At 45.1% G+C, this 14,886-nt stretch overlaps 1 protein-coding gene across 10 annotated transcripts in view; it reads right to left on the bottom strand.

The window, feature by feature from the left end:
• med25 (mediator complex subunit 25) overlaps positions 1–14,886 on the bottom strand; it is a 78,823-nt gene that overhangs the window by 41,800 nt on the left and 22,137 nt on the right. For all 10 annotated transcript variants that reach the window (XM_059953937.1, XM_059953936.1, XM_059953938.1 and 7 more), the window contains 3 exons: positions 13,643–13,763; positions 10,069–10,225; positions 6,540–6,715 (listed from right to left, as the gene is read on the bottom strand). In XM_059953937.1, coding sequence (XP_059809920.1) covers positions 6,540–6,715; positions 10,069–10,225; positions 13,643–13,763 — 454 coding nt within the window. The remainder of the gene's footprint in view (positions 1–6,539; positions 6,716–10,068; positions 10,226–13,642; positions 13,764–14,886) is intronic.

Below are 14,886 nucleotides of genomic sequence, written 5' to 3'. Positions count from 1 at the left end.
TTCTTAATAAACAAATTAAACATTAAAATACAAGATTGCGCAAACCAATACGAGTTCACTACAGGAACACATTGTCAACATGGGGATCCAGTCACAATGATTTCAATGAGGAAACAGCCCAGAGTTTTCTGGAGGTCTTTAACAGGGCCAGGTTTATTTATCACATGTACATCAAAGCACAGAGTGAAATTCTACTCCTTTGTTTTAATGGTTTAAAGGCGAGTCCTCCAGGGCACAGCCATGCTTTAGGATAGCACTTCCATTATTACACTTGGCTGCAGCATCAAAGAAGGGCCAAAAAAAATTGTAGCATCATCATCAAGCAGACCGTACCACCATGTCAGAGCAAGGACTGTTCGGCTGGATAACCGCTTCTTCTCCCGGGCTATGGGACTTCTGAACATTCTGTACACACTATTTACAGAATCACAGGAAACTACAGCACAGAAACAGGCCCTTTGGACCATCTAGTCCAAAACCTTTTAAACTACCTACTCCCATCAACATGCACCGGGACCACAGCCCTCCATACCCCTACCATCCACGTACCTATCCAAACTTCGCTTCAACTTTGAAATCAACTTCGCATGCACCACTTGCTCTTGCGGCTCACTCCACACTCTCATGACCCTCTGAGTGAAGAAGTTTTCCCTCATGTTCCCCTTAAACTTCTCACCTTTCACCCTTAACCCATGCCCTCTGGTTGTAGTCCCACCCAACCTCAGTGGAAAAAGCCTGCTTGCATTTACTGTGTCTGTACCCCTCAATCTTGAATGTCTCAATCAAAACTATTTTGACAGCACCAGTAGCACTGTTATGTACTTAACTATATTTTATATGCATTTTAAATCAACTTGTACATCTACAGAACACTTTCATTTTACAGAAAATAGATGCAGAAGTAGACCATTCGGTCCTTAGAGCCTGCACCACCATTTTGAGATCATGGCTGATCAATTACTATCAATACCCTGTTCCTGCCTTGTCCCCATATCCCTTGATTCCCCTATCCATAAGATATCTAGCTCCTTCTTGAAAGCATCCAGAGAATTGGCCTCCACTACCTTCCGAGGCAGTGCATTCCACACCCCCACAACTCTCTGGGAGAAGAAGTTTTTCCTTAACTCTGTCCTAAATGACCTACCCCTTATTCTCAAACCATGCCCTCTGGTACTGGACTCTCCCAGCATCTGGATCATATCTCCTGCCTCTATCTTGTCCAATCCCTTAATAATCTTATATGTTTCAATCAGATCCCCTCTCAATCTCAATTCCAGCGTGTACAAGCCCAATCTCTCTAACCTCTCTGCGTAAGACAGTCCAGACATCCCAGGAATTTACCTCGTGAATCTACGCTGCACTTCCTCTACAGCCAGGATGTCCTTCTTTAATCCTGGAGACCAAAACTGTACACAATACTCCAGGTGTGGTCTCACCAGGGCTCTGTACAAATGCAAGAGGATTTCCTTGCTCTTGTACTCAATTCCCTTTGTAATAAAGGCCAACATTCCATTAGCCTTCTTCACTGCCTGCTGCACTTGCTCATTCACCTTCAGTGACTGATGAACAAGGACTCCGAGATCTCTTTGTATTTCTCCCTTACCCAACTCTACACCATTCAGATAATAATCTGCCTTCCTGTTCTTACTCCCAAAGTGGATAACCTCACACTTATTCACATTAAACGTCATCTGCCAAGTATCTGCCCACTCACCCAGCCTATCCAAGTCACCATGAATTCTCCTAACATCCTCATCACATGTCACACTGCCACCCAGCTTAGTATCATCAGCAAATTTGCTGATGTTATTTTTTATGCCTTCATCCAAATCGTTAACATAAATGGTAAACAGCTGTGGTCCAAATACCGAGCCCTGTGGCACCCCACCAGTCACCACCTGCCATTTCGAGAAACACCCATTCACCGCTATCCTTTGCTTTCTATCTGCCAACCAGTTTTCTATCCATGTCAATGCCTTTCCCCCCCCCGATGCCCTGAGCTTTGATTTTACCCACCAATCTTCTATGTGGGACCTTATCAAATGCCTTCTGAAAATCGAGGTACACTACATCCACTGGATCTCCCCCGTCTAACTTCCTGGTTACATCCTCGAAAATCTCCAACAGATCAGTCAAGCATGATTTACCCTTGGTAAGTCCATGCTGGCTCGGCCCAATCCTATCACTGCTATCTAGATATGCCACTATTTCATCCTTAATAATGGACTCTAGCATCTTCCCCACCACCGATGTCAGGCTGACAGGTCGATAGTTCTCTGTTTTCTCCCTCTCTCCTTTTTTAAAAAGCGGGATAACATTAGCCATTCTCCAATCCTCAGGAACTGATCCTGAATCTAAGGAACATTGGAAAATGATTACCAATGCATCCGCAATTTCCAGGGCCACCTCCTTTAGTACCCTAGGGTGCAGACCATCTGGACCTGGGGATTTGTCAGCCTTCAGTCCCATCAGTCTTCTCATCACCGTTTCCTTCTGATTGTCAATCTGTTTCATTTCCTCTGTTACCTTATGTCCTTGGCCCATCCATACATCTGGGAGATTGCTTGTGTCTTCCTTAGTGAAGACAGATCTAAGGTACTCATTAAATTCTTCTGCCATTTCTCTGTTTCCCATAATAATTTCACCCAATTCATTCTTCAAGGGCCCAACATCGTTCTTAACTATCTTCTTTCTCTTCACATATCTAAAAAAGCTTTTGCTATCTTCCTTTATATTCCTGGCTAGCTTGTGTTCGTACCTCATTTTTTCTCCCTGTATTGTCTTTTTAGTTAAGTTCTGTTGTTCCTTAAAAACTTCCCAATCATCTGTCCTCCCACTCACCTTAGCTCTATCATATTTCCTTTTTTTTAAATGCTATGCAATCTCTGACTTCCTTTGTCAACCACTGTGGCCCCTTTCTCCCCTTTGAATCCTTCCTTCTCTGGGGGATGAACTGATTTTGCACCTTGTGTATTATTCCCAAGAATACCTGCCATTGCTGTTCCACTGTCTTTTCTGCTAGGATATCCGTCCAGTCAACTTTGGCCAGCTCCTCCCTCATGGCTCCATAGTTTCCCCTGTTCATCTGCAACACTGACACCTCCGAGCTGCCCTTATCCTTCTCAGATTGCAGATAAAAGCTTATCATATTGTGATCACTACCTCCTAATGGCTCCTTTACTGCTAGATCGCTTATCAAATCCTGTTCATTACATAACACTAAATCCAGAATAGTCTTGTCCCTGGTCGGCTCTCGTACAAGCTGTTCCAAGAATGCATCCCGTAGGCACTCTACAAACTCCCTATCCTGTGGTCCAGTACCAACCTGATTCTCCCAGTTCACCTGCATGTTGAAATCCCCCATAACTACTGCGACATTACCTTTGCCACATGCCAACGTTAACTCCCTATTCAACTTGCACCCAATATCCATGCTACTGTTTGGTGGCCTGTAGACAACACCCATTTGGGTCCTTTTGGCCTTACTGTTCCTCAGTTCTATCCACACAGATTCTACTTCTCCTGACCCTACGTCCCCTCTTGCAAAGGACTGAATCTCATTCCTCACCAACAGAGCCACCCCACCCCCCTGCCCACATTTCTGCCCCTACGATAGCACGTATACCCTTGTACATTCATTTCCCAGATCTGATCTCCCTGCAGCCATGTCTCCATTATCCCAACAACATCATAGTTACCCATTCGCACCTGGGTTTCAAGCTCATCCGCCTTATTTCTGACACTTCGTGCATTCAGATATAGAATTTTTAACCCATTTCTCCTCTCTCTGTTTGAATCGCTGCCTATTGTGCTTAACCCAGCTCCCCAAACTCCCATCGGGCTATATGCCCCTAGAATTTTGTTGTCCTTCCTAAATTTACTTATTCTTTCAACACATTTAACTCCATGTTCCGTCAGACCATCCCTCTGTATGAGTCCTCCTTATCACTTGTTCCGCCCCACCTTCCTCTACTACACACTTAATATTCCGGAACTGTGTAGTCCCCACCTGTCCTTTATTCTTCCTCTCGCTATCCTTCCTCACATTCTGGATCCCCGCCCTCTGCAAATTTAAATGTTATTGTGCTATTATTTTATGTGCTGTATATGATACATGTACTGTGTTTTTCACCTTGGTCCTAGAGGAACGTTTGCATGACAACAAACTTGAACTTAAATTTAAATCTGAAAGCCACACCGTCATAATTTGTCGATTAATAATTTTGATCTCAAAGGACTGGGAAGAAATCCGGGGGGGGGGGGGGGGCGGGGGAGATCATACTGCACAATTCTATCATTATCTATTGTTTATGGTTCCTTAAGGTTGTTATAGCCAGGGGTGGTAATGGGGACAAGCTCCCACTGCCTATTAAATGCTCCAATGGCATGCGCATCAAATAGCCTCTGACAACCAAGTCAAGCTCCTGGCCTTTCCGGGTGGCTTAGCTACTAGGTCTGGTGTAACCACTTCTACTGACAGGAGAAGGGGCAAAGGCGGGTTCCTGGTGCCTTGAAACCAGGCGCTGAGGGCAGATGGGGCAGATGGGGCTCATCAGCCGTGGTTGGCAGCTCATGTAGGAGAAGGAAAATTCTGATCTCAAACCTCAGCTGCCTTGCGGCTACACCCACTCATGGGGAAGGCTTCAGGAGTAATCTCTGAGGGAAAAATCCGGAGCTGGAGTCCCTAAGACAGTCTTACATTTTGTTCAATGCCAATGGCAACTCCTGCAACATTAATGGTACCAAACTGCCATTCCTTTGGGTTCGCAAGTTGCGTGGGGGGGGGGGGGGGGGGGTGGAGCTTGATACATGGGCAACAGCTCGTTTTCCATATCGTCCTGTCCAGGCTTGCCTATCTAGACAGCTGGGACGCAATATCCGTGGTCAACTCTGACCGACGGAGGCCTCAGCAGCATGGAATTACAGGGTGTATGGGGTGTCCAGCGATGGGTAGTGCCTCTGGCGAAGGGGCTTGTATCCATCGTGTGGCACTTGTGGCTTCAAGTAGCTGTCTGCACGCCACAAGCTGGTACACCGGTTCAACTGGCAAGCTAAACCAAGCGATGGTAGCCAATTGGCCTCACAGGGACGTGCCCAACCTACCATGCAATGTCAGCTCCAGAGGACTGAGCAGATGAGATTAGCAGTGAGGAAGGTAGTTCTGCAACGCTTAGTGGAAAGGCAGAGGGCATCAAAACATGGAACATAGAACAGTAGAGCACAGGAACAGGACCTTTGGCCCGCAATGTTATGCCAAACCAATTAAATTGTTAATTGAATGGCTAATCAAACTAATCTCTCCTGCCTACACAATGTCCATACTGTTCCATTCCCCTCATATTCGTGAGTCTAGCTGAACATCTCTTCAAATTCTCTCACGTGTCTGCCTCTACCACCATCACCCCAGGCAGCGCATCCCAAGCACACACCGTGCTGTGCAAGAAACGTACCCTTCACACCTCCTTTGAAATGACCCCCTCACCTTAAATGCATACCCTCCAGTATTAGATATTGCAACCCTCGGAAAAAGATATTCTGTCTATGCCCCCTCAATCTTATAAACCTCCATCACAGCTCCCCTCAGCCTCTCCACTCCAGAGAAAACAACCAAGTTTATCCAAACTTGTTGTAGGACATGCCCTCTAATCCAGACAACATCCTGGTAAACTTCTTCTGTGCCCTCTCCAAAAGCTCAACATCGCTCCTACATGGGATAACCAGAACTGTATGCAGCCTAACTAGAGTTTTATAAAGATGCAACATAACTTCCTCACTTTTGAACTCATTGCCTTGACTAATAAATGCAAACATATCATATGCCTACTTATCCACCCTATCAATCTCTCAAATATTGAAATCAAATCTGCATTCACCACTTCCATTGGCAGCTCATTCTACACAGTCATCATCCTCTGATGAAAGTTCCCTCTCAGGTCCCTCTTAATATTTTAACTTTCGTCCTTAACCCATGTCCTCTCGTTCTAGACTCACATAAACTTATGTGGAAAAAGGATGCTTGCATTTACCCTACGACTTTGTATACCGTTATTCCCTGGAGTGCAGGAGAACGAGGGAGGATTTGATAAAGTCCTAACCTATTCACCCTTTGGCGTGTGGCCAGGTGGTTAAGGCGTTCGTCTAGTTATCTGAAGGTCGCTAGTTTGAGCCTTGGCTGAGGCTGCATGTGTATCTTTGAGCAGGGCACTTAACAACACATTGCTCTGTGACGACACCGGTGCCAAGCTGCTTGGATCCTAGTGCCCTTCCCTTGGACAACATCGGTGGCGTGGAGAGGGGAGGTGTAAATCCATGGTCTATCAAGACTAACAGAGCCCTACACTACACTATACATTCACCCTTTCACAACACCTCAGGTTCTCAGTCTTGGCAACACCCTTGTAAATTTTCTCTGCACTTTGAGAAGTCAAAGAGCTCGTCAGCATCACAGTTCAAATTAGGTAGCAAAGGCCAATCGCATCTCAGCCAGCCAACGCAGAAGTTTGAGTGAGTTAGATGAAGAGGCAGCCACATGCATCTACCTGATATGCCTGTGAGACAGAAGGGATTGCCTGGGGCTGAGATGGTGGTTGTGACTGCGACAGTTGGGGTGCCTGCGACTGACTGGATAACAGACTTGGCGGCTGTTGTACCGACGACTGTGGCTGCGGTGGGACTGGCTTCTGTGGCACCGTGTTGGTTGCTACTGTCCCTCCACCTGAATGGGCACAAAAAATAGTCAATGTGGACCAGTGATTAGCTGAAGAGAACGCTTCCATTCTTTAAGTGCACATTACAAACTTTCATGGTAGAGATGGCACAGTTGTTCCTGAGTGTAAAATGAACTGCTACATTCACTTTCCCCACAATATTACAATCCTTGCCCCAGAAAGTGTGTCTAACTCAAGTGGCCATATATTTGCAAGTTTCAAGTTAATCACAAAAAGAATCCCACAATGAAGTAGTAAATATTTGAGGAGATTTTGATAGTATTGACTTGTACTCGGAGTTTAGAAGAATGAGGGGGAAATCTCATTGAAACCTATTGATTATTGAAAGATGAATGGAATGGATATGGAAAGGATGTTTCCTATAGTGGAGAAGACTCGGACCAGAGAACACAGCCTCAGAATAGAAGGAAGTCTGTTTAGAATAAAAATAAGGAGAAATTTCTTTAGCCAGAGGGTGTTTGAAACTGTGGATTTCATTGTCATGGATAGCTGTGGAGGCCACTTCATTTGGTATATTTAAAGTGGAGTTTGCTATGTTCTTAGTGAGTAAATGTGTCAAAGGTTACAGGGAGAAGGCAGAAGAACGAGGTTGAGGGGGTTAATAAATCAACCCTGGTGGAGACGACTCGGGTGGGCTGAATGGCCTTATGCTCCTTTTATGGTCTAAGCAGAAAAAGGTACAAGCTTGGTCTTCAAGTTGAAGTCTTAAACTGGTGGAAGGCTGGTTTCAATAAGAGCAACAGAGAACGACAAAAGCAGGCTCGCACATCTGACAAGTGGGTCAGTTCAGTAGGGTGAAAGGAACGGTTTGCAGGGATTAAGAAAACTTGGATAACAAAAGTTATTGAAGATTTGATCGGAGGAAAAAGGAAGCATATTATAGGTATCGCTGACTACAATCAAGTGAGTCACATGAAGAATAAATAAGATTAAGGAGAATCTCTAATTATTCAAAACATTAGGAGTGATAGGGAAAGAATGGGACCAAAGGGGTATTCTACGCATGGGGCCAGCCGTCCGAGATGAATATTTGCATGGTATTTGCCATGAAGAATGGAGTATATTCTGCCTGGAAGTTGGTGGTCTGATAATCTATTCTGGGACCCCTGATCTTTGTGATTTTAATAAATGACTTAGATGAGGAAGTGGAAGGTTGGGTTACTAAGTTTGCAGGTGACATGAAGGTTGGTGGTAGTGTGGATTGTGTAGGAGGTTATTAGAAATTACAACAGGACATTGACAAGGTGCAGAGCTGGGCTAAGAAGTGGCAGATGGAGATCAACACAGTAAAGTGTGAAGTGAAGGTCAAACTTCAAGACAGAATACAGGATTAATGGCAAGATTCAGAGCAGTGTGGAGGAACAAAGGGATCCTGGAGTTCCAATCCATGGATCCCTCAAAGTTGTAGACGACCAGGTTCTGTCAGTAACCTGACTGTGTGTGTCTTTTTTAAAAAATAAATCGGGAGGGCAGCTCTACAACTCACACCCCCAATCTCTCCTCATTGATTGGAACACCCAATGTGTGAGAGAGAGAGTGTGTGAGAGAGAGAGTGTGTGAGAGAGAGAGTGTGTGAGAGAGAGAGTGTGTGAGAGAGAGTGTGTGAGAGAGAGTGTGTGAGAGAGAGAGTGTGTGAGAGAGAGAGTGTGTGAGAGAGAGAGTGTGTGAGAGAGAGAGTGTGTGAGAGAGAGAGTGTGTGAGAGAGAGAGTGTGTGAGAGAGAGAGTGTGTGAGAGAGAGAGTGTGTGAGAGAGAGAGTGTGTGAGAGAGAGAGTGTGTGAGAGATCACATTTTGGGTCATATTTATGCAGAAACAGAGAAAATTCCACAAGGTTCACAAACTTTCTAGCACCACTGAAAATCAAGTGGACAGCCAGAGCAGCCATAGGGGAGATGTCGGAGGTAAATTTATTTTCTACTTAAGAGTTGTGGGTGCATGGAATGTGCTACAGGGGTGGAGGCAGAGGCAGAGGCAGATACATTTGGAGCATTTAAGAAACCCTAAGAAAGGTTGAACAAGTTAGGTCTCTATTCATTGGAGCGTAGAAGGTTGAGGGGGGGATTTGATCGAGGTATTTAAAATTTTGAGAGGGATAGATAGAGTTGACGTGAACAGGCTGTTTCCATTGAGAGTAGGGGAGATTCAAACGAGAGGACATGATTTGAGAGTTAGGGGGCAGAAGTTTAAGGGAAACACGAGGGGGTATTTCTTTACTCAGAGAGTGATAGCTGTGTGGAATGAGCTTCCTGTAGGCCAGTTCAGTTGTGTCATTTAAGGTAAAATTGGATAGGTATATGGACAGGAAAGGAGTGGAGGGTTATGGGGTGAGTGCGGGTAGGTGGGACTAGGTGAGATTAAGAGTTCGGCACGGACTAGGAGGGCCGAGATGGCCTGTTTCGGTGCTGTGATTGTTATATGGTTAAGCATATGAATGATAGAAAAATAGAGGGCTATGTAGGAGGGAAGGGTCACATTGATCTTAGAGTAGTTAAGTGGTTGGCACAACTTTGTGGCTGAAGTGCCCGTATTGGGTAGTGATGCCCTCTTACAGCTCAGAATGACGGAGCTCACAGTTCAGTTCTGTAAGGAGTTTGTACATTCTCCAGTGACTGTGTGAGTTTCCTCTAGGCCATTCTGGTTCCATCCCAGAGTCTAAATACCGATTAGTGGGTTAATTGGTCATTGTAAACCTTCCTGTGATTAGGCTCGTTTTAAACAGGTGGGTTGCCGGTCAGTCAGACTCATTGGGCTGGAGGGGCCTGTTCCATGCTGTATCCCTAAATAACAACAACACTTCGGCATGGACTAGAGGGGCAAAGGACCTATCTCTGTAACTCAAAGGCATTTTTAAAGGGGTGTTTGAAGAAGTACCATCATCATTTCTCTGCAGCAGCCTCTGCTGAGAAATATGCACGCAAATGAAGTGCCTAATGAAGTCAGCGTGTGGCACCGGCTGCCATTCTCTGCGACAGAATAACCTGCCAATGATCGCTATTGTGAGAGACATTGGAAAGTAATATATTAGATGGAGAAAGGAAAAAAGTAAAGCCCCGAGTCCTTTTTAATTGTGGTAATGCGATCAATTGAATCGACTATGATGTTCTTCTAAGGGGATGTCTAACGGTGGCTATAGAGGGCACCTGGATCTGGGATCCACTTGTTATCTTTGAAATGTTTCCTTTGCCCACCAGGGGATATTTGCACAGCAAGTTATTGATGATATTGAATATACATCATTTCGAGAAGTTTTCTCAGAAACATCTTAATTGTTGTATTGCTGATGCCCGGAGGTTCACAGCTTACGGTGTCACAGGTGGCCAGTGGAAGTGGTGGTCCTTACCTGGAAGTACTATCCCCCGAATCATGATCATATGGCGAGGATCCTGGCTGTAGTCCTTCAGCTGAGTCTCTATGACACCACCCAAGGCCGCCTTTTCAAAAAGCACTCTCAAGGCAGGCAGCTTACGAGGCGAGACCACGGAGAAATGGATCCCTCTCTGCACAATGCAACGTGTTATTAAAGGACGGTGGGAGGAACGGGGAGAGAGAACGCAGATATAACCATACACACATGTCACAAATTCTACTGCACCACTTCCTCCAGTACGAGCGAGACGATAGGTAGAAGTGAACCCAGTGATCACAACCTATGGACTCGCTTTAATAGGACTCATGTTCTCGGTGCTGTTTATTTGTTTTTGCATTTGCTCAATTTGTCTCCTTTTGCACATTTGTTGCTAGTCAGCCTTGGCTTGTGTGTAGTTTTACATTTCTTTGATTTATTGTGTATGCCTGCAAGAAAATGAACCCCAGGGTAGCATATGGTGATATACACACTCAGTGGTCACTTTATTAGGTACACCTGTAAACAAGAGCACAAGACAAAGGAGCAGAAGTAGGCCATTCTGCCCATCAAGTCTGCTCCGCCACTCCACCGTGAGCTAAACTATTCTCCCATCTAGTTCCAATTTCCGGCTTCTTCCCCATATCCCTTGATACCCTGACTAATTAGATACCTATCAATCTCCTCCTTAAACACCCTCAATGATTGGGCCTCCTCAGCTGTATGTGGCAACTAATTCCATAAATCCACGACCCTCTAGCTAAAAAAATTTCTCCGCATCTCTGTCTTAAATGGGTACCCTCTAATTCTAAGACTGTGACCTCTTGTCCTGAACTCACCCACCAAGGGAAACAGTCTTTCCACATCTACTCTATCCAACCCTTTCAACATTCGAAATGTTTCTATGATATCCCCTCTCATTCTTCTATACTCTAATGAATACAGTCCAAGAGCCGACAAACGCTCCTCATATGTTAGTCCCTGCATTCCAGGAATCGTCCTAGTGAATCTTCTCTGAACAGTCTCCAACATCAGCACATCCTTTCTAAGATAGGGGGCCCAAAACCCACTTGTTAATACAAATATTTAGTCAACCTATCAAGTGGTGGCAACTCAATACATGAAAGCATGCATGCCTGGTCAAAAGGTTCAGTTGTTGGAAGACTGAACATCAGATGGGGAAGAAATGTTGCCCCCACTAGCAGCTGAGTCCCTGGACCCTGAGTTCTAGAGTCCCTTCACTCAAACCTTTCCACCTTGTTGATTATTTCCTGCTATAAGATGCTTTGGTCAACTGCCTCAATGAGCTTTTATCTATCCTTGATTTCAGCTTTTGTTTTGCTTGATAACCATAAAACATAGGTGTAGAGTTAGGCCATTCAGCCCATCGAGTCTGCTCCATGATTCGATCAGGGCTGATTTATTAACCCTCTCAATCCCATTCTCCTGCCTTCTCCCATAATGGGAGAGGACATGGGAGAGGACATCTCCCTAATATTTGAACAGTATACTTGCAACACAGTCTAAAACACATAATTTGACTATTCAATAAAATTACAATTGGTGTGTGCCTCACTATCAACATCCTGGGGGGGGTCTCCACTGACCAAATACTTAACTGGATTAGCAACATTAACAGTTATTCCAGGGAAATTTTGGGCTGAGATCCTTCACCAGCACTAAAAAGGAAGTCGACAGAAGCCAGAATAAAAAGCTATGAAGACAGGGAGGAATAAAAGGTAGCAGGTGATGGGTGAGACCAGGTGAGGGGGAAGATGGGAAAGGGAGAGGTCTGAAGTAAGATGCTGGGAAGTGATAGGCGGAAAAGGTAAAGGGTTGAAGGAGGATTCTGACAGGGGAAGAGAGTGGACCATGGATGAAAGGGAAGGAGGAGGGCACCAGAGGGAGGTGGTGGGCAGGTGTGGAGAAGAGGAGGGGTGAGAAGGAGCCAAAATGGGGGGGGGGGGGGCGGGGGAAGACAAATTACCAGATTCTAGACAAATTAATGTTCATGCCATCAAGTTGGAGGCTACCAAGCCAGAATTTAAGATGTTGCTCCTCCAACCTGGGTAACCTGATCAGCAGACATCTCCACTTCTGACCTTGTGGGAGAAAGGCCTCCCGTGAAGTATCTGAAGTTGGCTGGACAGAGGAGTGTTAAGTGACAATGCTACACTGGAAGGAATGAGGATTGAACTCAGTCCTGCCTTTATTTAACAGACTTGGCATGTTTCCACATGGATTCCTTCAGAAAACTGGCAATGGGAGCCCTGACCCTCTTCCTCTTTTTAATCTCAGAGTGCTGAGAGCCAATGCACTGCTTTGGCAGACAAATTAATTCATTTTTGTTCCTTCCCTTAGCTTTGTTTAACATTTTCCTCCCTTATCTTTAAGACACTATATTTTAGAAAATGACACTCGCCCAAACTCTCGTCTGCAAAATATTTTAAGACCATAAGACATAGGAGCAGAATTAGGCCATTTAGCCCATCAGGTCTGCTCTGCCATTCCATCATGGCTAATCATGGTATTACCCCTCTCAGCCTCAATCCCAATTGCCTACCTTCTCCCCATAATCTTTGACGTCCTTATTAATTAAGAACCCGTCAACCTTTCCTTTAAATATACCCGATGACTTGACTCCACAGCCATCTATGGCAAGGAATTCTACAGATGCACCTTCTAGCTGTAAAAATTCCTCCTAATCTCTGTTCTGAAGGAACCGTCTTCTATTATGAGGCTAATCCCTCTAGTTCCAGACTTCCCCATGATAAGAAACGTCGTCTCCACATCCACGCTATCTAGGCCTTTCAATATACACCCTCTCCCATTCATCTAAACTCCAGTGAGTACAGGCCCAGAGCCATCAACCCCTCCTCATACATGAACCCTCTGGTCCCTGGATCATTCTCATAAACCTCCTCTGGATCCACCCTTCCTTAGATAAGTGGCCCAAAACCACTCACCGTCTTCTGAGAGAGCTCAAAAAGCATTGTTGAGGATTCCGACCACTACCATCAGGGGGGAGGTAACAGGAGCCCTCCGACTGGGACTGCCAGACCGAGTAACAGCTTCTCCCCTCAGGCTCCGAGACTAATGAATACCCTGCCATCACCGAGGTCGTATCTCCAGGACAGCGAGATGTTTACTGTTTACCTGTGCTGCGTACTTCACGTGCATTTTGAATTAAATTTTATTAGCTTATCTGTGGTAATATTTTGTTTCATGTGCTGTGTGAGACATATGTATTGTGGGTGTATTGCAGTCCTGAGGAATGCTGGTTCATTTGGTTGTATAGTTAGATGACAATAAACTTGAACTTTTAGGTTAAAGCTTACACTGCAGAAGCTGGGGTTGGACCTGTCCAGGAATGCCTCACTAAAGCAGCATTAGCATCAAAACACGGTTCCAAGTCCTCAACCGGGGTATGAGCCACGAGTAACAGGGACATATGTAGTAAACACGACATTCAGCACAGCCATGAAAAGGTCACCTTCCCAATTTAGATCACACGCTGCACCCTCTGCAGTGTCCATGATCACCCGCTCACTCACACAGTGGGAATACTCACATCGCCAATCATCTGAACCAGATTGTCTGTTGTGAAGCCTGAATACGTGGTGCTCTCCACGGCTGGCAGGAGGTATGGAGGAGAGTTGCAGATCAGAACACAAATTTTGCGGGTCTGCCCTCTGAAACAGAAGAGGCAATTTTTAAATCAATGCCCTTTAAATCACTGCAGAGTGGATCAGCAGTAGGCGGGTCACACCGTAGTGCTTGGCGTAAACACTTTACAGTGCCAGCGAGCCAGGCTCAATTCCGACCACCTTCTACAAGGAGTTTATACTTTCTCCCCATGACTGTGTGGGTGCTTCTGGCTTCCTCCCTCATCCTGAAACTGCACGGGTCAACTGGTCACATGGGTGTAACTGGGAGGAGTAGTCTCTGGAGACTTGCAAAGTTATATAACAATTACAGCATGGAAACAGGCCATCTCGGCCCTTCTAATCCATGCTGAACGCTTACTCTCACCTAGTCCCACCGACCTGCACTCAGCCCATAACCCTCCATTCCTTTTCTGTCCATATACCTATCCAATTTTTTTTTTTTTAATGACAAAATCGAACCTGCCTCTACCACTTCTACTGGAAGCTCATTCCACACAGCTACCACTCTCTGAGTGAAGAAGTACCCCCTCGTGTTACCCCTAAACTTTTACCCCCTAACTCTCAACTCATGTCCTCTTGTTTGAATCTCCCCTACTCTCAATGGAAAAAGCTTATCCACGTCAACTCTATCTATCCCCCTTATAATTTTAAATACCTCCATCAAGTCCCCCCCTCAACATTCTACGCTCCAAAGAATAAAGACCTAACTTGTTCAACCTTTCTCTGTAACTTAGGTGCTGAAACCCAGGTAACATTCTAGTAAATCTCCTCTGTACTCGCTCTAATTTGTTGACATCTTTCTTATAATAATCACAACTGTTATAACTGACAGGTGTGTAAAAAAATCACAAAATCAGGTATGCATTCTGATTGTGAATGCATTCCTATTGGTAGGAGCTTGCGGTATGCAAATGGCTGCCACATGCCCTATATTACAATAACATCTAAACTTTAAGGAATGGGTAGCAGTTGATAAATTAATACTAAAGCGAAGTCAGCTTAATTTATCACATGTATATTGAAGCACACAGTGAAACGCATCAATTGCTCCAATGACCACCACAGTCCAAGATGTGCTGGGGACAGCCCGCAAGTGTTGCCATGCTTCCAGTGACAGCTCCTCACTTACCCTTTCTGTCGTTGGAAC

The sequence above is a fragment of the Hypanus sabinus genome, chromosome 29, assembly GCF_030144855.1.
Source record: "Hypanus sabinus isolate sHypSab1 chromosome 29, sHypSab1.hap1, whole genome shotgun sequence".
Classification (NCBI taxonomy): Eukaryota; Metazoa; Chordata; class Chondrichthyes; order Myliobatiformes; family Dasyatidae; genus Hypanus; species Hypanus sabinus.
This window is presented reverse-complemented; position numbering and strand designations above follow the sequence as displayed.